Source organism: Anabrus simplex, chromosome 2 (genome assembly GCF_040414725.1).
Source record: "Anabrus simplex isolate iqAnaSimp1 chromosome 2, ASM4041472v1, whole genome shotgun sequence".
NCBI classification, from domain to species: Eukaryota; Metazoa; Arthropoda; class Insecta; order Orthoptera; family Tettigoniidae; genus Anabrus; species Anabrus simplex.
In genome coordinates this window covers 439,984,453-440,005,652 of record NC_090266.1, presented here as the reverse complement: position 1 = coordinate 440,005,652, position 21,200 = coordinate 439,984,453, and the positions used below count along the sequence as shown (strand labels likewise).

General features: G+C 39.0%; 1 protein-coding gene across 1 annotated transcript in view; it reads right to left on the bottom strand.

The window, feature by feature from the left end:
* Nucleotides 1-20,751, bottom strand: part of TrpA1 (Transient receptor potential cation channel A1) — a 139,959-nt gene extending 119,208 nt beyond the window's left edge. Inside the window, exons 1-6 of the mRNA XM_068225998.1 lie at nt 20,602-20,751; nt 17,851-18,007; nt 16,126-16,216; nt 13,611-13,806; nt 10,592-10,801; nt 2,367-2,603 (exon numbers count right to left, since the gene is read on the bottom strand). Of these exons, the coding sequence (XP_068082099.1) occupies nt 2,367-2,603; nt 10,592-10,801; nt 13,611-13,806; nt 16,126-16,216; nt 17,851-18,007; nt 20,602-20,751 (1,041 nt within the window). The remainder of the gene's footprint in view (nt 1-2,366; nt 2,604-10,591; nt 10,802-13,610; nt 13,807-16,125; nt 16,217-17,850; nt 18,008-20,601) is intronic.
* Nucleotides 20,752-21,200: the final 449 nt, after the last annotated feature.

Genomic DNA, 21,200 nt, shown 5'->3' with positions numbered 1-21,200 from the left:
CAGCGAGTTGTTTCGACAAACATGCTGAGCGGTTACATACTATCGATCGACGGTCAGTCCAGAGAACATCAGCCTTACTACTAAGGTTAAGTTATGAGTAGGTTCCCACCTTCCAATACTTATCAATTTCTATATAATAGGTTTATTAATTACATAACATAAACCATATAATCTCTAGTACATGTTTCGTTCCGATTATGGAACATCTTAAGCTAAAATTTGACAAAATGGCAAGACAATTAAAATACATTGATGTTATGATGATACAAAAGCTAAAAGATATGATAAAATGGCGCGAAGATTAAAACATATAATTATGATGATGAAATAAAGTTCATTCATGTTGGTTAAAAATTCAACAAGTCAGTGTTCAAATATGAGATTTATAAGCTGTAACATCAGCCTTGTAACTGCTCTTGAATTTCGTATATGACGCAGCTCAATAACTTGCCAATGTTTTGAAATCAAGTGTTGCCGTGGCGTTTAGAACTTGTTCCATTTTGCGGCGGACTACAATTTTAGTGATGAGTTTGTGTCGTGAACATTATTCAGCAAGCGTTACTCATCCCCACGTCCGCTTTGCGGATTGTTCCTGCCTATAATACAGAATCACTACCAACCCAGATACTGAAGTTTCCAAAAAGGATAACATCGTCTGAAGGAGGTATATTTGTTAAGACTGTATTAATTTGGAAGACGAGGTTACCTTTCTAGCCATCATCCGATGTTGCTGTTGGAACATATGCTCTAATTGATATAACTCGCTATTTGTTTGCGAGATTGAGGTGGAATGTCATAAATATATCACGTATTTCGGATGAGAGTTAATCAAGGTGATCAAGAATTTCCTTCTTTATTTCATACCTGAGAATAGAAGGTTCGCTTCCTCCCTTTCCTTTCTAAATGAAAGTATATCCTGCGGCTTGCTCCTTGACCTGACCCCCTAGTGCTCGCCTAGTTTCACTGAGAGCAGATATAACACTGTCAAATATTTTCAACTCACAGGTCACTTTTTCTGTTCAACGGTGTGGTCCAGAGTCGATTATAATCCCAGTTAGAATTATAACGTTCCATGTAGCAAAGCTAATTCACTTCTGTTGTTTTGCAACCATACTTGGCGTAAATAGATGCGGCTATCCAGTCACATAGTTATCACACTAACTATGTTATGGTATACTTTTATAGCCTCTCCCCAAGTAGGGTGAGCAGAGTAGATCCTAAATAAAACGACTCAGTCAGGAGTGTAGTAATGATCACTCATCAGGCTGTACTCCAGCAAAATGGTGACCACGCACTCCCCAACTACGTATAGGTTTGTTACTATCAGCCCTTAGACTGCAAAATACTGCTTCCGTCAAAAATCTCCTATTGCCGTAAGACTTCGTTGCGCATCAGGATATGTTGATATCGCCGCACGAAGGATGCCCATTTAGGGTGGAAATTTGCCCGTACTACAAGATTCACGCGGTTTCTGACAGAACCAAAAATCTATCCTGTCAAATAAATTCTAAGACGACGAATGGAGAGTTCAATTTGCGGGTCCATTCATCGTACTTAAGTTCTTTTCACCTTTTTGGACATGAGGGACATTGATCATTTTTCCTGGAGCCCGCTCTTACCTCAGCGCTTTATTTCGTTTGTCTTTCTTATGGCTACAGGCTGTACGGTTCGTGCAGTTTGCCGCAGCAGGTCAATGAGCTCTGGTTTTCAACGCTTTGCACCAGTGCTGTGCATTAGAACTGTTAGGACTTTAATCACGTGAAACTTATTTACTGGCCCATATGTTTACATTGGAAAAGTGTTCGATATGAATTCATGCGAATAACTTAGAGCTCATATGGCTATTTAATTTACCTTATTGTTAGATACTTTTTTATATCTTATCACAGGAGGCCAGAAGTGTTGCTTCTCATCAGACTGAAGACCAAACATCAACTTCACAATATCAATTGCCCCATGAGCTCAGGCTAAGTGAATAGTTGGAATTGATTTCAAAAGTATTCTACTCAAGAACACTACGATTAAATGAAGGTACAAAGTAAGATATATCAAATTAAAACACGTTGGCAATGAATAGAATTTATGAGTTCTTAATAATTACCTATTTTAAATAAAATGGAAGTTCTCCCATTTTTCGTTATCACGTAGGTGCTTGGGAACTGGCTTAATCGTGTTACAACTGGATATTGATAATAGGTACACTGTGGGACCATAATGGAATAGACATTATATACTTAGATAAATATTATATTTTGGATTCTTAATCCAATAGCCTACAAAACACTATTAAACTCGTAACAGTACCAATAACGTGAAATTATGTCCATAGGAACACCGTAAATTCAATATAATTACATAAAACTCACCTCGGAGACCAAATATTCTACTATTTCTGGGTGATCAAACATCGCAGCACAGTGTAGTGGAGTCATTCTCTGAACGTCACAGGAGGCCAGACATTGTTGCTTCTCAGCAGGCTGAAGACCAAACATCAGCTTTACAATATCAATTGCCCCCTGCGCGCAGGCTAGGTGAACAGGAGTTGAAAGATCATGCTGCTGAGTAGAAATCTTGGCTCCAGATTTAAGGCACAGCTCGACAGCCTGAATCACAATAGTAAAAATAAAATAACTATTACATATTCAAATACTTGTTCCGGAGAATATTATTAATACTGAACCATAACATACGATGGTGAATATTAAAACTCCTGATTATTTCTACTTTCAGGTGAGTTCAGCTTATATTTTTGATTTTGGGAAGATCAGAATTAAGCTCATGAGGTCGTCAATAATGGTATGTGTATGCGCATGTGTGTGTGTGTGTGTGTGTGTGTGTGTGTGTGTGTGTGTGTGTGTATGTGTGTGTGGTCTTGTAAATTTATAACTGTTTGCTTTACTTTGAATTGGGAATGATGAAGGATTCCCTTTTCTCAATATGTATCATTGCTGTATATTAGAATATTATCATCTTAACAAATTCAAATAGGGTGACTGTTTGCTTATTGTCTAAAGCATACATCAATGAAACACTTCCTGGGATCGCCACTAAATAATGTAAAACATACAACCACACAAATGATCTGTACAAATCAGGAAATTTGAAGTTATCCAGTCTTTTGTAGACCATTCGGATGATTATGACTCTGATAAGGAAGTTATCTTAATATAATCATGCGAATACATCTCTCCAGCACATTTCGTTCAATGAATATATTCATTAGCTGAATAATTCGTTATGTATTGGTACATTTGTAACATTATACAGCATGTTCGAGAACAACGTGAACCGGGTATATGGGCGGTAGATGGTTGGTAATACTGAAAAATGATTTGAAAAAATAATTCAGTATCTGGCCCCGTTGTCATTTTATCAGCTGTTGAATTTAACCAATCAGATCACCTCACGGTTGAATACAAATGGGAATTTCGCGGCACTGGTGGTAAATCTGCATATGACGTAAGACCGGCTTGAGAGCCACGTTGAGAAATCAACATCCAAGTTTGGGTTTCAGCAAGTGTCACCGTAGCGATCCTGTCAGCTCGGAGGTCTGTGTTCTACCCCTACGCTGGCGCAGCTTCATTCTTCGACTGGTGCTCTCATGCCGATCTTAGGCTACGTACAGATTTACCAACACAGCCGCGCAAAGTCTGTATGAATTCCCTCGCAAATTGATCTGATTTGCTAATTTCAGCAGCTAATAAAATGACAACGGTGCGAGATATTGTGTTATTTCTTACAAATTATTTATCTGTATGACCAACCCTCTAACGCTCACGTGGTTTCCGACCAGCCTGTCTACAGTAACAAGGTGGCTCCATTTTACGCTATAATGTGTGTAATTTCTCACAAATGATTCTATTTCCAATAACTACGTCTTCCTTTTGCCTTACAGGTTGAAGGTGATGGCTAGGTCTATTACTTTAAATTGATATTTAACCATCCAGGATACTGTGGAAACATACAGTATTCAGGAATATTGGTACCATTATATTTTCTCGTAGAATAAAATTTTAATAATTCCCTTCACTTCCGATTGTATTACAAATTGATTTATACCAGCTTGAAAGGTTCCATATTTTTATACTACACCAGTTTCAAAGTGGTAATAATTCCTAATGTATAGAACTCAAATATTAGCTATTCAGAACTAATTAACCCATTACCATGAAAATTAGTAGCAGATAGCTTAAATAAAAATGTGTAATCATCACTAGTCACATTTTCCTCATGTACACAAATTCATGTTCATGTCCTTATGCCATTTAGGACCAACGAAGCACGGTGCACTCATCAATTCCCATTGATAACAACTTACGGATATGTCACTCGAACATCGAATCGATTTCAACTTCTAAGAGTCAATATCTCTCACGCCTGCTGTTGTAGAATACTGTACATGTAATAGCAATACAGGAGACTCACACCAAGGATGACACAGATCTTTACACACCGGGTGAGTTGGCCGTGCGGTTAGGAGCGCGCAGCTGTAGGCTCGCATCCGGGAGATAGTGGGTTCCAATCTCACTGTGGGAAGCCCTGAAGATGGTTTTCCGTGGTTTCCTATTTTCACACCAGGCGATTGCTGGGGTTGAACCTTAATTAAGGCCACGGCCGCTTCCTTCCTATTCTTAGTCCTTTCCTGACCCATCGTCGCCATGGCACCTATCTGTGTCGGTGCGACGTAAAGCAAATAGCAAAAAACGATCTTTTTAGAAGAAGGACATATGGTTATGCTCTGGCTGTAACCATAAATGGTTAACAATACTGTATTGATACGTATGTCAGGTCCCATCTCACTGACTACAAATTAACTTGTCAGGACAGAACAGCTGATTTCTTTGTTTTGGCTATAGAGATTGCCGGCATCCCTGTTGTAAATATTTACAAACCTCCAAAAGTCAGTTGGCCAAATCCTCCTGTAAGATCCTTCAGTAACCCAGTAGTGTATGTCGGTGATTTCAATAGCATGGGGATATCAGAAAGAAGACGGCAATGGAGCAATTCTAAATGAATGGATGGATCTGTACAATCTTCAGCTTGTGTACAACAATAAGATCCAGGAACGTTCCGATCTGGTATACGGTTAAAGGATTATTCCCCTGAAATAACGACATGACGCAACGAAGTATCATCAAGTCTTTCCCACACAGCCAACATACGCCAATCATTACTCATTACGGTACAGAAATTCCACTAGTCACCTCCATCCCAGAACCTCGATGTTTTTCACCTTGCGAGCTGGGAACACTTTAAGAAAGGTCTTGATAACACTGTTCAGTGTATTCCCCCAGTTCCATCCAATTTTGAACGATTTGTGCTTGCTAACAAAGTTAATGCGAAGAAATAAGTTCCACATGGGTTTAGGAAGGAATACATCCTCGAATGTTCTCAGGAATGCAATGAGTTATATGCTAAATATCAAGAATCTCACAATGATACAACAGCCGTTGACCTGAGAGCTCTCAATAAGAACAGACATGAAACAGTGGCGGAACTTAATTTTACACATTCTAGTCGCAAAGCCTGGAACCTTATAAGCTATCACCACATCCTGACTTATCAGGTGACTGTGGCAATGAGAAACTTGATATAGCCCTGAATATGCTAAAGGCAAATAAATCTGCTTGCTTTTATGGCGTATATCCAGAGTTTCCTAAAGCCATCGGATCTAAAACAAAATTGTGGCTCAATGAATTCTTCAATGAAATACTAGTGGAAGATTACCAAAGCTTTTCAAGCGGCTAAGACAATTGTCATCCTGAAACCAGGCAAAGATGGAACTGATGCTTCTCATTACCAACCAGTATCGCTACTCCGCATGACCTATAAGCTACTAGAAAGACATTCAAAAGGCCATTGATCAAATCATCTCTGTTGAACAAGGTGACTTTAGGAAATCGGGCCTGCTGCGAATAGGTTTTAACATTGACAACTTTAGTTGAAGCTGGATTTCAACGATGTCTCCGATCATCTGCAGCTTTTGTGGACATTACAGCAGCTTATGACACTGTGTGGAGGGACGGCTTGATGTCGACGTTTAATGAAATCATCCCGTGAAAAGTCTGATGGTTCTAGTGAACAAATGCTCTCTGACAGGCACATTAAGGTGTTTCTGAATGGACAATCGAGCCGGTGGACTCCAAATAATGGCCTACCTCAGGGATCAGTTGTGGCCCCTTTCTATTTAACTTCTATATCCATGATACGCCAGACACGAACTCATTGAAAATCCAGAATGCAGACGACCTGGCGTTAGTTTTGAAGAGTAAATATCTTATGCGCTCTGAGAAAGTACTGACAAGTGATCTGTCGAAATTGAGTGACTACTTCCATAAATGGAGACTTCAACCTAACCCAAATAAAACTGAGGTTACTGCATTCCATCTAAATAATAAGGAAGCCCAAAAATGCTACATTTTGACTTTTGACGGAACAGAAGTACCGCATAACTACAATCCAAAATGTCTAGGAATCACTCTGGATCGTTCCTTGATATTCAAACAGCAGTGCATCAAGTTATCTAAGAAACTTGGCTTCAGAGTGAATCTACTCCGCAAGATTGCAGGAAGTAGCTGGTGTGTAGACACCAATACCCTACGCTCTGCTGCACTAGCTCTTGTGTATTCTGCTGGTGAATACAGTGCTCCTCTATGGCTAAGCATCGTTTACATAACAAGGAATGATGTATAGCTTAATGAAGCCATGAGAGTTATCACGGGTACTGTCAGATCTAGTCCCATTCAATGGTTACCTATCTTAGCTAAAATTCCCCGGTAGATCTAAGGACGAAAGCAGCTAAGGTAAATTTGCTCTAGAAGATCTCTTCTCATAAAAACTCTCCCTTGTACGATGCTCTACAAGTCCCACCAACAACTCGTCTGAAATCACGCAAACCACCCTGGACTGTTTTTAAAAGTAGCAGTTCTTTCGACATGACTTCCGAGTGGCGACAACGTCGACATGAACATCCACCCAACAACGCTCACTTGGTTCAAGGTCCAAAAAAGAAGGTTGATGGATTCCAACTGCCGCGTCAAACCTGGTCGAAGCTGAACCGAATTAGAAAGGGTGAAGGGAGGTGTCGTTACATGTTGAAGAAATGGGGTGTCCGTTCATCTGCTTACTGCGACTGCGAAGCGGAGGAGCAGACAATGGAAGACATTGTAAACGAGTGCCCACTTCGAGCATTTAACCGTGATCTGAGGCTTCTACACCAAGTGACTCCGAGTGCTCGGAACTGGTTGTCAAATTTGGGCATTGCCATTTGATATTAGATATTTGCATACGTATAAAGGCATACAATATGCACACACACACACACATATATATATACGGTACTGCTTGAACAGCCAACTTCATCAAAATCAGTATATTTATCCAACGTAACGTCAGACATTTCTGCGTCATCCCCGTTACATTTTTGGATTGTTATGCTAAAAAATTGGGAGTCCAGGCTCAGGCGGCTGCGCACCGGCCTCTCACCGCTGGGTTCCATGTTTCAAATCCTGGTCACTCCACGTGAGATTTGTGCTGGACAAAGCATAGGCGGGAAAGGATTTTCTCCGGGTACTCAGGTTTTCTCTGACGTCTTTCACTCCAGCAACACTTTCCAATAATACACTGACTGACAGAGCAAATGCAACACCAGGAAGGAGTGGTCAGAACTTTATGCCAATTGCAGGGTAGACTGACGTCACTGAGGTATGCTCATGATGTGAAATGCGCCGCTGTGCTGCGCACGTAGCGAACGATAAATGGGACACGGCGTTGGCGAATGGACCACTTCGTACCGTGATTTCTCAGCCGACAGTCATTGTAGAACGTGTTATCGTGTGCCACAGGACACGTGTATAGCTAAGAATGCCAGGCCGCCGTCAACGGTGGCATTTCCAGCAGACAGACGACTTTACGAGGGGTATGGTGATCGGGCTGAGAAGGGCAGGTTGGTCGCTTCGTCAAATCGCAGCCGATACCCATAGGGATGTGTCCACGGTGCAGCGCCTGTGGCGAAGATGGTAGGCGCAGGGACATGTGGCACGTGCGAGGGGTCCAGGCGCAGCCCGAGTGACGTCAGCACGCGAAGATCGGCGCATCCGCCGCCAAGCGGTGGCAGCCCCGCACGCCACGTCAACCGCCATTCTTCAGCATGTGCAAGACACCCTGGCTGTTCCAATATCGACCAGAACAATTTCCCGTCGATTGGTTGAAGGAGGCCTGCACTCCCGGCGTCCGCTCAAAAGACTACCATTGACTCCACAGCATAGACGTGCACGCCTGGCATGGTGCCGGGCTAGAGCGACTTGGATGAGGGAATGGCGGAACGTCGTGTTCTCCGATGAGTCACGCTTCTGTTCTGTCAGTGATAGTCACCGCAGACGCGTGTGGCGTCGGCGTGGAGAAAGGTCAAATCCGGCAGTAACTGTGGAGCGCCCTACCGCTAGACAACGCGGCATCATGCGTATGATTCTACGTCACCTCTAGTGCGTATTCAAGGCACGTTAAATGCCCACCGCTACGTGCAGCATGTGCTGCGGCCGGTGGCACTCCCGTACCTTCAGGGGCTGCCCAATGCTCTGTTTCAGCAGGATAATGCCCGCCCACACACTGCTCGCATCTCCCAACAGGCTCTACGAGGTGTACAGATGCTTCCGTGGCCAGCGTACTCTCCGGATCTCTCACCAATCGAACACGTGTGGGATCTCATTGGACGCCGTTTGCAAACTCTGCCTCAGCCTCGTACGGACGACCAACTGTGGCAAATGGTTGACAGAGAATGGAGAACCATCCCTCAGGACACCATCCGCACTCTTATTGACTCTGTACCTCGACGTGTTTCTGCGTGCATCGCCGCTCGCGGTGGTCCTACATCCTACTGAGTCGATGCCGTGCGCATTGTGTAACCTGCATATCGGTTTGAAATAAACATCAATTATTCGTCCGTGCCGTCTCTGTTTTTTCCCCAACTTTCATCCCTTTCGAACCACTCCTTCTTGGTGTTGCATTTGCTCTGTCAGTCAGTGTATTTCAGTCGATCTGTCAGCCATTAATCATTGCCCAGCGGAGTGAGACCGGGTTCGGCAGTCAGCGCAGTTCCTATCCTCGCCGCTAGATGGAGCTTCATTCGTTCCATTTCTGACCCGATGGAAACTGGAAACAGGCTGTGGAATTTTCATTTTCATGCTCAATAAGATATTCGCAAACACTATATCCTCGACTCCGATTACGTTTCCATATTAAGCACGTCGCAACACTGTCTCCAGTAAGTTTACAATATTCATTGAATAAAGTCTCCTCATGACGACAATGTACACAGCAGCTTAACATTTATTCTACTTACTGCTGACATTTAATTTAATATATTCAATATTTCTCTCCCTTGTTATTTCGTACGCTTGTAACTCATTTCTCTCTTTCCTCTACATCTTCTCCAGTTTCTTCCTGGCCTGAAATAGTACAGTGGAGTATTTCGTTGAATTATAAATGAAAAATAAAATAATGGCATTCCAAGAGGCGCACTCGAACTGCAGCTACCAGGCAACTGTAGAGTTTTGCATGCAAATATTACAGACCGTTTTTCCTGTGATGAACGATCTGCATTCTATGCATGTTTTCGTGCGGTTCAGAGCGTTTGACGTCAAGGTGCTCTCTTGATAAAATGTTATTTATAATGTATAATTTAGAAACCACTATATGTATTCTACCCACTTCTTTTATTTTCATCCATTAATTGATCAAGTTCGTTCCTTTTTACTAACTATTCGCTTCATAATAATCATGTGACGCCAACTGAAAAAATAAAACCCTATTTTATTTTTTACCCATCAGCTATTTTTCATTTTGTTAATTACTTATTCTTCATTTCATAGCTCAATTCATAAATTAGTCCTCATACAGGTTGATTCGCCTTTGAAAAATAATTATTGCTATATGTGCACGAATATTGCGAACTCCACGGTCGGCATCGCTAAAGATGGTTTCCGGTCGTTTCACTTTTTCCCAGGAAAATGCTGGGGCTGTACATTAATTAAGTCTACGGCCGCTTCCTTCCCACTGCTGGCTCTTTCCTATCCCATCGTCTTCTTAAGACCTATTTGTGTCGGTGCGATATAAAGCCAATTTAAAGAAAACACGTATGAACATGAATAATTGTGTACAAATATTACCACCTTTAACTCTCAATGGGAATAACATTGAGAATATTCAGTCGAAATGAGTGTTACTCGAAAGCCATACAAATTTTTGAGCTGTCAAATAAGATCAAATGAAAGAAGGATCAGCTACAGGATAATATCCTACTTTGACGTGCTTGAACGCTGAAATCAAATTCCTCCTAAGCAATATCAATTTGCGAATGGTACTCTGATAAAAAGTACAAAAGCACACGTAGTAGGTGTTCGTTAAATGCCACTTAGTGTGACAAATCTCAGCAAAAATGTGTTAAATTTTTGTATCCAGAGCACACAGGAACTCATTTAAATTTACAGAGAACACTTTCACTTGTTTCCATTAAATTTAGAGGCGAATATTGGTGATAAATAAGTTGTCCTTACCATGCATTGCAGGCGAATTCAACAGCTTGGCTACTCACCTTTATGTCTCCACCATGTACTGCTGAGTGAAGTGGCACATTGCCTTCCGAATCGTAGAACGAGATCATTTCTTCTCTTTTACAACCTCTGGATTCACCCCATTGAAGAAAGATTTCCATAGTTCGAGATGATGCATTCTTCGCAGCTTCATGGATGGGGTAATAGCCATTGTTACATGGTTTACGAGGACATGCTCCGAATTCTGTAATCTAAAAGAGAGGTGAGGTTATTCAACACCGTGAATATCGTGAAATATATTTTCAAGCACTGGTGATATTCATGTTATTTTACATAAAGAATTAAAAAAGAATATGAACGTAATCATTGCTTTGATACCATAGACGCTTCACTGGAGTAGGAAATTATTAATTTGGTTAATAATATATTTATTTTACTACCTGATGATATCTAATTTCGAAGGTACTCAATACTATGAACTTTTCCTTTCATATATTTCGTATTTAAATCCATTAATGTTAATTAGGCCTTTCCCTGATAACCTTAACTCGCCTACATCCTCTCCTCTTTGTTCCTGGCCTGAAATATTATAGTATTTCTATAACTTTGAATTTTAAAATAATGTTTGTATTAAATTATCCTCACAAGAGTATTCTGTGTGGTTTCATATATGTAATAAAATACTTAAATAGTTCCCTGAATTTATATACATTTAATTAATTTATCTTAATTTAATGATTGTCAAGATTTTGACTGTCGTATTACAGGCTAAATTATCAAATGTGTTTTGGGAGTTCTTGCATTTTAACAGGGAAGTGAATCAGGAAATGTACGAACCGAATCTTCCTCGTTCCTCTATGTATTAAAACGAAACTAGTCAAATATTTTGTTCCATATCCAGACGGTAAGAAGGAAAATAGTCTCTTTCATCATTATTCTTATAATGAATTATTTTTCCGTTAGTAATTGCAAAGTAGGGACTGTAGTGTGTAATTTAAATTTATTGTAACCTATTTCTCAATAAAATGTATGTGTAAGTCATATATGGAGACCAAAAGCTAACTATCTCCAATTGCTGACCAAATGTAGTTGTGAACTGGATGCAGCTGTCTTGCTTTCCCCACACAGGGGGAAAGTAAAACTACCGTTAATTTCGTCATTTGTCAACATTCAGTACACTAGTCTAAATTTCGTGAAAACCAAAGTCCCAACAAATCAATGTAATGAGAGAACTTTTGCTTTTCATGCGTGATTTCCGACTAGTGGAAGCTCTATTGCCCAGTCAACTAGTAGTGAGATTCGTCTCGCTGATCGGCTGAGACGGTTGAGGCGATGGCTTTCTGACACCAACTTGGCAGGTTCGATTCTAGCTTAGTCCAAGGTATTTGAAGGTGATCAAATACGACAGCTTCGTGTCGGTAGATTTACTGGAACATAAAAGGACTCCTGCTGGACTAAATTCCGGCACCTCGGCGTCTCCTAAAACCTTAAAAGTACTTAGTGGGACGTAAAGGCACTACGATTATTATTATTATTATTATTATTATTATTATTATTATTATTATTAATTGTGAGATTCAGAGGTTTTGATTTTGTAGAGCAACATTATAACATGAGAGTGCTCTGCTTCTCACCAAATAACTTTAACTTCGGCCAAAGTGAAAATCAAAAGAAGAATCAAGGAGTTGTGAAAAAGCCAACGGTTTATCGTTGTACGGTTTGCTATACATCAAAATCTCATCAAAATAGTCAAGGGAAACCCAGGCAGTAAATAAAGTAGGAATGGTCTAACAGATACCTCCTAATAAACAGAAATTAAAAGAGACGATATTCAATGTCATATAAAAATAAAATTTACACCAATAAGACAATTACGTTTACAGCATGCAACAAATTTCACACCCGGAAACCAATATAACTACATCATTCTGCAGTGAACTGACGTAAAACTGACACTTTTCACTCTAAAAGAAAGAATAAAAGGCCTATAAAGTTCCAATACCGATTATATCACAGGAACTCAGAATATTTTAGATTTATTAATTCTTTGTATACGTCCTGGAAGTCAAACGACCCCCAACACCACCAAAGTCTAATTAAATTTATAGCGATACATAACGTGAATAAATAGATTTAGTTGTGAATAGTTCATAAATAATGTACATTTGCACAAGTTGAATACATGGAATGATCATATTTCAGATCAGTTAAGGATATAAGCCATTTTTCCCATTCTTGCAATTTTGGTTTACTATAATATGGATATTTTTGATTTATCTGAATCAATTATAAACGGACTAGAATAAAACTGGTGAGTGTATTGCATTTATTAATTTATGACAAATCTCGCTCCTAGTTCCTTAAATGATTATATGACACTACATGTTTATTATACAGACGAACATCAGCTATCTGTTAAGCTCCATAACGAATGTTTCTTCACATTACATCACTAATCTCACATGCAACATTTAGGAGCCATTTATGGACCATGACTTTGTACTACCATATCATAAGCATTGTTCAAGGTAATCACAGTTGCTGAAATTATGATCTTGACATTTACAAACCTATATCCTCACCAACTGATAAACTATGCTCATATGCTCATATGCCTAGACGGCATTTTAACATACTTACGACACTCTAAAATATGAATCCTAAATCGAAATATCTAGAAGTATCATAGGACGAAGATGTTTCTGCGACAATTCACACAAAAAACATTGATTTGGGACATATCATCAAATATTAAAAGCATACTTAAGTGTCACAAATTCTGTTTAGATGTTATATCATTTTCCTTCTGATGTACCCAACATACGTTCTTTTGATAATTTCAAAGAAAAAATCGATACCACTATATATTAAAATGTCTTTAAAATGACGCAATTTACAGTATTTGATATCCATTGACGTACAACACATGATGAATAATTGTGAATAAAAAATGTCAACACTGGTTTTTTACCTGAATGAGAGGAATGTGGTTTATTTCGATGTGTAAAAACAGAAATCTGGTGTTGGTGATAACTATTATCGGCTCCTAGCAGAACTTACCAGAATACGAGCACATTCATCATGATCATAAATAGCAGCGAGATGAAGAGCTGTTCTTCCATGTTCTCCTCCTTGCTGAATATCAATACGGTCCTTATATTTTCCCATCACTTCCAAGACACTGACTTTATTAAGTTCAGTGACCAAATGTATGGGAGCTTGTTTCTTATCATTCAGAATACTGGTATCAACTCCACTGAAAGGGAAAAAGTTTAATTAGACAAAAGGTAGAGTACGTGCCATACCATGGTCTAAAGAAGAGTACAGAGAATATCGTCCCACTTCTGTAATGTATCACATCTGTAACTCACTTCCTTAAACAGAAGAAAGGTGCTTCAAAATTTAAACTCATGTATGCGTCTGCAGGAGTGCCACAAGAGGAATAAACCAACCTAGAATTTCTACAGTGAGACTAAATCCAAAATAGTTGGATGTGTTTCTATTCTCATCATGGAAACACCCAGTAGGTTCTTAATGACTACCATATTAGGCACCCATTATACTAAAAGTCAGTAACAAATTAACACTTAGATGTACGGTGCAACATACTGTACTTGAAATAAGGATTTAACTTGTTAACGAAGATCAGTTTAGTGGAAATGTAGTGCACACGCTTGGTCTATGCCGATGGCATATAGTTGAAAATTTGCAATGAAACACCTTAGAGCATGACAATAAATTCAGCGAATATGACATCAAAATACGCATTTTCAAAACAGGAATAATGTTGAAAAGAAACTAGGCGGGATATTCGAAATTGGGACAGTGAATAATTTCACATTTTTAGTGAAAGTGAAATCGAATTAATGTGTAGCAAAAAATACAGTGAATTGATATCAACGATATTTTATAAGAAGGGCGCGAGGTCGTGGAGAGAAACCCCATACATAAATTCATTATCAGACTAACTTTGCTGAAAGGGAGTGAGGGGCCATACGTTTAAAGCCTAGTCATAAGACGGAGGTAACAGACATGGAGATTTGATGGTAAAAAAGGCTAGGTCAATGACAGTAAAACATTCGTAATGAGAAGATAAAGGCTACTTAGGAATGTACTTGATACATGAATTTGTAGGTTTGAACCGACTATGGTGGTGGAGGCAGGTGAGGTCAATGCAATTGTAAAGGCAACCTACGAGTATAATGGACACGGCCATGGCAGGTAAGATAATCAGAGGGAGACGTAGACGAGGCTGTTAAGGCGCCGTTTTGGCGATTTCAAGATATGAAGAGAAGAAATGGATTTCATTACATTACAACTGTCGTTAAAAATACACTGTTGGGGAGAGTAGAATTGATTTAGTAAATCAATGCCTGTCACAAGATCTATGTAAAATAGACTTCATGTTGGTCATCCAGTAGCTGGATGCACTGGAGTTTTACAACAACATCCGTAGATGAGTGGGATGATGCCACTCAATCTTCGCTGAACGTAAATTTGGAATTTTATTTACATCACACGTATCAAGTAAATGTGAATTCATCATGATTGACAACTGTTTGCTTATGGGCGATATAAAACAAATCTATTTCAGAAATGAACTACTGGCATGTGATGTTTTCCATTACATTACCAAAGCTACACATTTTACAGAACATGTATATTTAGTATTTAATTACCAAAAATACTCTTACGCGTTGAGAGTCATCCCGTCATATTAGTTCGTGAGTACAATACTAATACTTATTGGAAATACAACTTAGCTTACAACTTATTCTTATAGTTGTCCTATTTCCCTTTGTACTGTATACACGTCTAAAATTCTAATTACTGTGAGAATTTTGTTTAGCATCAGTACAAAGAAATCATCGTGTATAACTCATGGGTTTTCATCATCTATGATTCATCCATATGATAGGGGATCAACATTGGTAGGGTGCTGTCGTAGGTGCAGGACAGCGAGGGGAAGCTGATCGCCTACATCAGTAAGATCTTGCCAAATGCTGAGCGAAATTAGTGCGTGACAAGTCGGGAATTGCTGGTCATCTTGAAGACCCTGGAGCAATTCCACAAATATATGCATGAGCAGCCCTTCCGTCTGCGCACCGACCACTGCGCTTTGACCTGGCTCCTAAGCAGCAGATACCTGGAAGAACAGACAGCTTGCTGGATACAACGCCTTCAGGTGAACGATTTCACCACCAGAAAACAGTGCCCTAAAAAGTATGCACACTGCCAGAAAGTGGAGAGACAGGCGGTCACCGTTGACGTCCGGGCATTGAGGGCCGCCACCGCTGAAGGATGGAATCGAACTTCCCTGATGAGGGACCAGCTGAAGGACGAGAATTTAGTTAATCAGTTTTCACCGTTCTAATGAAAATAAAGCTTTAGTACGATTTCCTCGTGATACATTGCAGCTTATGATCAACAACGTATTTAACAACCGATTATTTAAGAAATAATTTCTTTCTTAGAATGTTTCAACAATAAGAACGAAGGCACAATGTAACTCACCAAAAAATCTCGTCATGTATAAAATTCTACGGCTTGTTTCAAAAGATAATCCTCTACATACCTCTGAAGCAAGTATTCCACCGCTTCTAGGGAGTCATGTTCAACAGCCACGTGCAGAGGAGTGTTTCCCACATGGTCTCTTATGTTCAAATCTAAGGAAAGAGGAAATTAGTAATTATTACCAAATGAAAATATAAACCATCCTACTCGTTGAAAGATTCGTATATTGTCTAAACTTGACATCTGAAATTAATTAATTCAATCCCTATTTTGCAAGGAGAGAAAGTTTCTTATTATGATTACCAAAATATGAATTCCATTACTTGTGAAATTCACGTACCTTTCAAGAAACCCGACATCCTCAAAAAACACATGCATGTCATATTTGATAGCTTCAATATGAATAAAAGGAAATACATATCCGTAGACTCTGCTACGCCCAGTGAATAATTACCTGGTACCTTCTTAAATAAATGACCGGCAATACTTTTGTTCCGAGGCTAAATTATTTTGTTCGAATTCTTCATAGTTGCCAGGCTGCGTGGCTCAGACGGTTGAGGTGCTGGCCTTCTGACCCCAACTTGGCAGGTTTGATCCTGGCTCAGTCCAGTGGTATTTGAAGGTGCTCAAATACGACAGCCTTGTGTCGGTAGATTTACTTGCACGTAGAAGTACTTCGGGACTAAATTCCGGCACCTCGGCGTCTCCGCAGACCGTAAAATTAGTTAGTGGGACGTAAAGCAAATAACTTTTTTTTAATTCTTCATAGTCAGCCAGTCGAGATAATAGCACAAATTACATCTAGAAACTGAGTAAATTTTCCGATGATAAATGAAATGAAATAGCTTATGGCTTTTAGTGCCGGGAGTGTCCGAAGACATGTTCGGCTCGTCAGGAGCAGGTCTTTTAATTTAACTGCCGTAGGCGACCTGCGTGTCGTGATGAAGATGAAATGATGAGGAGGACAACACATACACCCAGCCCCAGTGCCAGCGAAATTAACCAATGAAGGTTAAAATTCCCAACCCTGCCAGTAATCGAACTCGGGACTCCTGTGACCAAAGGCCAGCACGCTAACCACTTAGCCATGGAGCCGGACATAAAGCTCATATTATTTTATCAACACCACGTATGGAATATTTTTCCCTCTGGCAGGTTCCATAACTTCCTGATTCTGCTCTCCTTACCATATTAACTTATTCATCACTTGTTGGCCATGCTTTCTGTCGTCCGCATTCCATTCCCAGTTAACATTTGGTAAATTCAGACCACCCGCTACAATAACGTTCCTTTCTGTGTCGTTCCACACATAGCTGACTACCTTACCAAATAATTCCACATCAGCATTAGCGCCAGTCCAGGTCTTTACACCCCATAAACATCAAGGTGCCTATTATCTTTGCAGGTAAGTCTCACACCTAGAATTTCATGTTCATCGTCCTTCACATTTTCGTAGCTTACTAATTATTCTTTCACCAGTACAAATACACCCCCTTATCGTTCATAAGGTGTCTCTACGGTAAACACTCCAATTCCGTGAGGAAATTTCCTCACCTATAATATCACATCTCAGCCATGATTCAATTCACATTACAATATCTGTTAAATAAATATCTATCAAATTACTTTAGGTTAAAATCCCCGACCCGGCCGGAAACGAACCCGGGACTCTCTAAACTAAAGGCCAGTACGCTGACCGTTCAGCCAACAAGTCGGACATTTGAATCAATAAATTACGTAAATGGAGTAAAGTAACCTAGGGGTTAATAAATACATCGTCATTTACCTCCTCCGTGAGCAGCGATGAACTGTAAAATGTTGAGCTTGTTTCTGGCTGCAGCCTGATGAGCAGCTGCCCTTCCTCGTGAGTCCCTCACAGCCAGCCGTGCGGGTTCTGCCAAGTACAAACGTCCAAAGTCCTCCACATTGCCACTCTCAGCCGCCTGCAGCAAACAGGAATTGTGGGTTATGAAACATAACAAAATGCCTTAAAGGAGTGAGGCAGGATTTTAGTTTGTCCTCTCTACTCCATAATGTTAATGTAGGAGAGGATAAGGCGAAATTCGGAAAAAGGAATCGTAGTTTAGCATAGGACATAGAAATTCTAAGATAACATTGTTGTTTAATTGGCGCCTGTATTGGATCTGGATATATTAATGAATATTATAGATTCAGTTTAGGAATAATAATAATAATAATAATAATAATAATAATAATAATAATAATAATAATAATAATAATAATAATAATAATAATAATAATAATAAATGCGACGTAAAGTCCCTAGCAATAATAATAATAATAATAATAATAATAATAATAATAATAATAATAATAATAATAATAATAATAATAATAATAGTCGTATAGCTTCAGCTACTGAGTTGCAGACATTCTGAAGTGATGCCATCAGGGCGACATACCTACCAGGTTCCACATTGTTGTACAGTAATGCTGCTATCCAGTAACGAAAGCGAAATTCTACTGGAAGGTTCGAGTGTCCATGTTTATTTAATTTTGTCGTACAGCACTGAGCACTTCCAGAGACCTTTAACATGCCAACAGCAATGGCATGGAATGCCAGGTTTTTTACAACCTCAGCCGGGATGAGACCCGTGAGTTTGATATGGCGAACCGGAAACTCCACAACTGACCTACCGAGGCTACTTTACAGTCTTGGAGGAGGGATAGAATAAATAAATAAATAAATAAATAAATAAATAAATAAATAAATAAATAAATAAATAAATAAATAAATAAATAAATAAATAAATCTAAAACAAAATTAATTAAACGCAATCATTTTTCTAAACTTATGAAGATTGTCGACAAAAAATAAACGCTGAGAACAGAAAAGTTCCCCCTAGTCTCAGAGGGAATCTCATATTTACTTATTAAAAATGGTATTAGATGAATCCTGGAGTAGTTCATCGATTTCGTTCAAAGGTAGTCAAGTAATTGGTTACAGACGCTCCCACCACAGTTTCCAATAATGAGAGTGTAGAATTATCTCATGGACGGGGAAAATCTTTACAAGATAGTTTGAATGAAAAGACAGGAAATATAGTCTGCATTAAAGTTATTAAGAGTTTGAACATTGCATGAAGGATCAGAAGTAGCCTATATTCATTTAAATTCGTTTGCTTGTATAATGTGAGTCTCTAGTTCTGTAATAGTCAGTCAGTGTGAATGTATGTAATTAATTTATTTTCTAAAATAAATATTGGTATTTTCTTCGGGTTTTCAAAAATAAAGATAATTGACTATTCACTCATCTACACTAAGTTAATATTCAAGGACAGACATTATAACCATACTACTTCGTTACAGACTTCACTTGCCATTCGCTATAATTATTGTTATGAATTTTATTAATTAGAACTTACATTGAGATTTTGATTGTATTATTAATTAGGCATCACGCATCTCATTCCATTTAATCAATAAAATCAGTATTATTTTAATAATTATATATTGTACCAGTAAAAGGTAGCCCTACTAACTTGTTACTGTATTTGAAAAGAGCACGAATTAAAGTTCTCAAGGCCTTCTTAGGCAAAATAGCTGGGGCTTGGTACAGGAGAATAGATTCTATCTACAATAAGGGAAGATTTGTTTTGAATAGTCTGCTTATTTAGCATACTGCCAAGTTGAAATGGATATCACCTTGGTGCAGTGAACCGCCACACAAAAAGGGCTATTAAAATAGTTTATCCGTAAGACACTGCTAATAGCGATGAAACAAATAATAACTTGTCAGTCACCCTTAGCACAGTGAGTCTCGTAAAATAATAAAGTCACTGAAGAATAATTAGAAGCAATTATATACAATTATGTGCAGAATCATTTCGAATCCAGTTAAGATTAACAATAAAATGGATTATCAGTTTAAGTCGCTCACATTTAACAGCACGTTTGGCTAAGTTTGTCGTATTCAATGTTTATCACTATTTAAGGAGCATTTAAGTATTGAATAGCAAGAAATAGGCAAACACTTCTGTTATACCAATGAAATACTTCAAACACGTTTAAATATCACAGTTACCGGAATATAAAATAAATTTTCAACACTTGCACAGCAACGAAATAAATTAAACACTTCACTTGGTTCGAAGAAATATTAAGTTCCGCAGTTCGAGAGTTACACTGAGTTCAATTCTCGGCGTGAGGATTTACAAGTTGCGCTTGATAATCACCGCGTCGTCACTCGACTCTACATTCCGACGGACAGAATAACATAGGGTCTGACCATGCAGAGCCCTTACCGAAGAATGCCTGTCTATCGCTGTGTAGCCCCGTCTTTTATACGGTCAAGGCCTACACGTCATAGGATAACGTGATTATTTTAAAGTGGATTTATTCGAAAATCCTTCGATGGACTTTCTTGAGATTTGACAAAAGAGACGTTCTTGTGATTGGCTACAGAATGGTGTATCTCCCTATACGATACGACCGTTACTAAAAAAGTTTTGTAAATGTCTGAATGAAAAATTCTCGAATGCATGACTTTTGGATTCCAGATGCATTCAGTTCTCGCCATGGGGTAGGTTGACGAGTTGGGCGGGCTAGTCTGCAATGCTCCTGCATCTACGTCACGCACAGCTTTTCGCTCGCTCGCTGCCTCGTCCAAGCAGATGTAAACACAGCGAGCTTGGAATTCTCGGCAAACGTGATAATTATACGACATTGCTCTTAATAAATGCTGCATGTACCGTGCGTTCCTGGTAAAATATATAGATAGATTATTTCAATTTTCGTAGGGATCTGTAATTGTTTTGAAAATAAAATACAGCCCATGTTATTCACTGGAAATATAGCTTTCTATAGGTGAAAGAATTTTTAAAATCGGTTCAGTAGGTTTTGAGTTTGTCCATTACAAACAAATATACAAACATACAGATCTTTTTCCATTTATAATATTAGCATAGATATAACTGGTTAGTTACATGCATTTAGCAGTTGCTATACAACTTCGAATTCATTATTGAATTCGGTTACACAATTCGCGGACTATTTTCGAGAATTGAATAATGCTAGAAAATATCGGACACGTCGATTAGAATGGGTAACTCAATGAACACTAAAAACTCTAATTGGAATTCATTCGGGTCTAACGCAATTGTTTAAAGGGCAAGA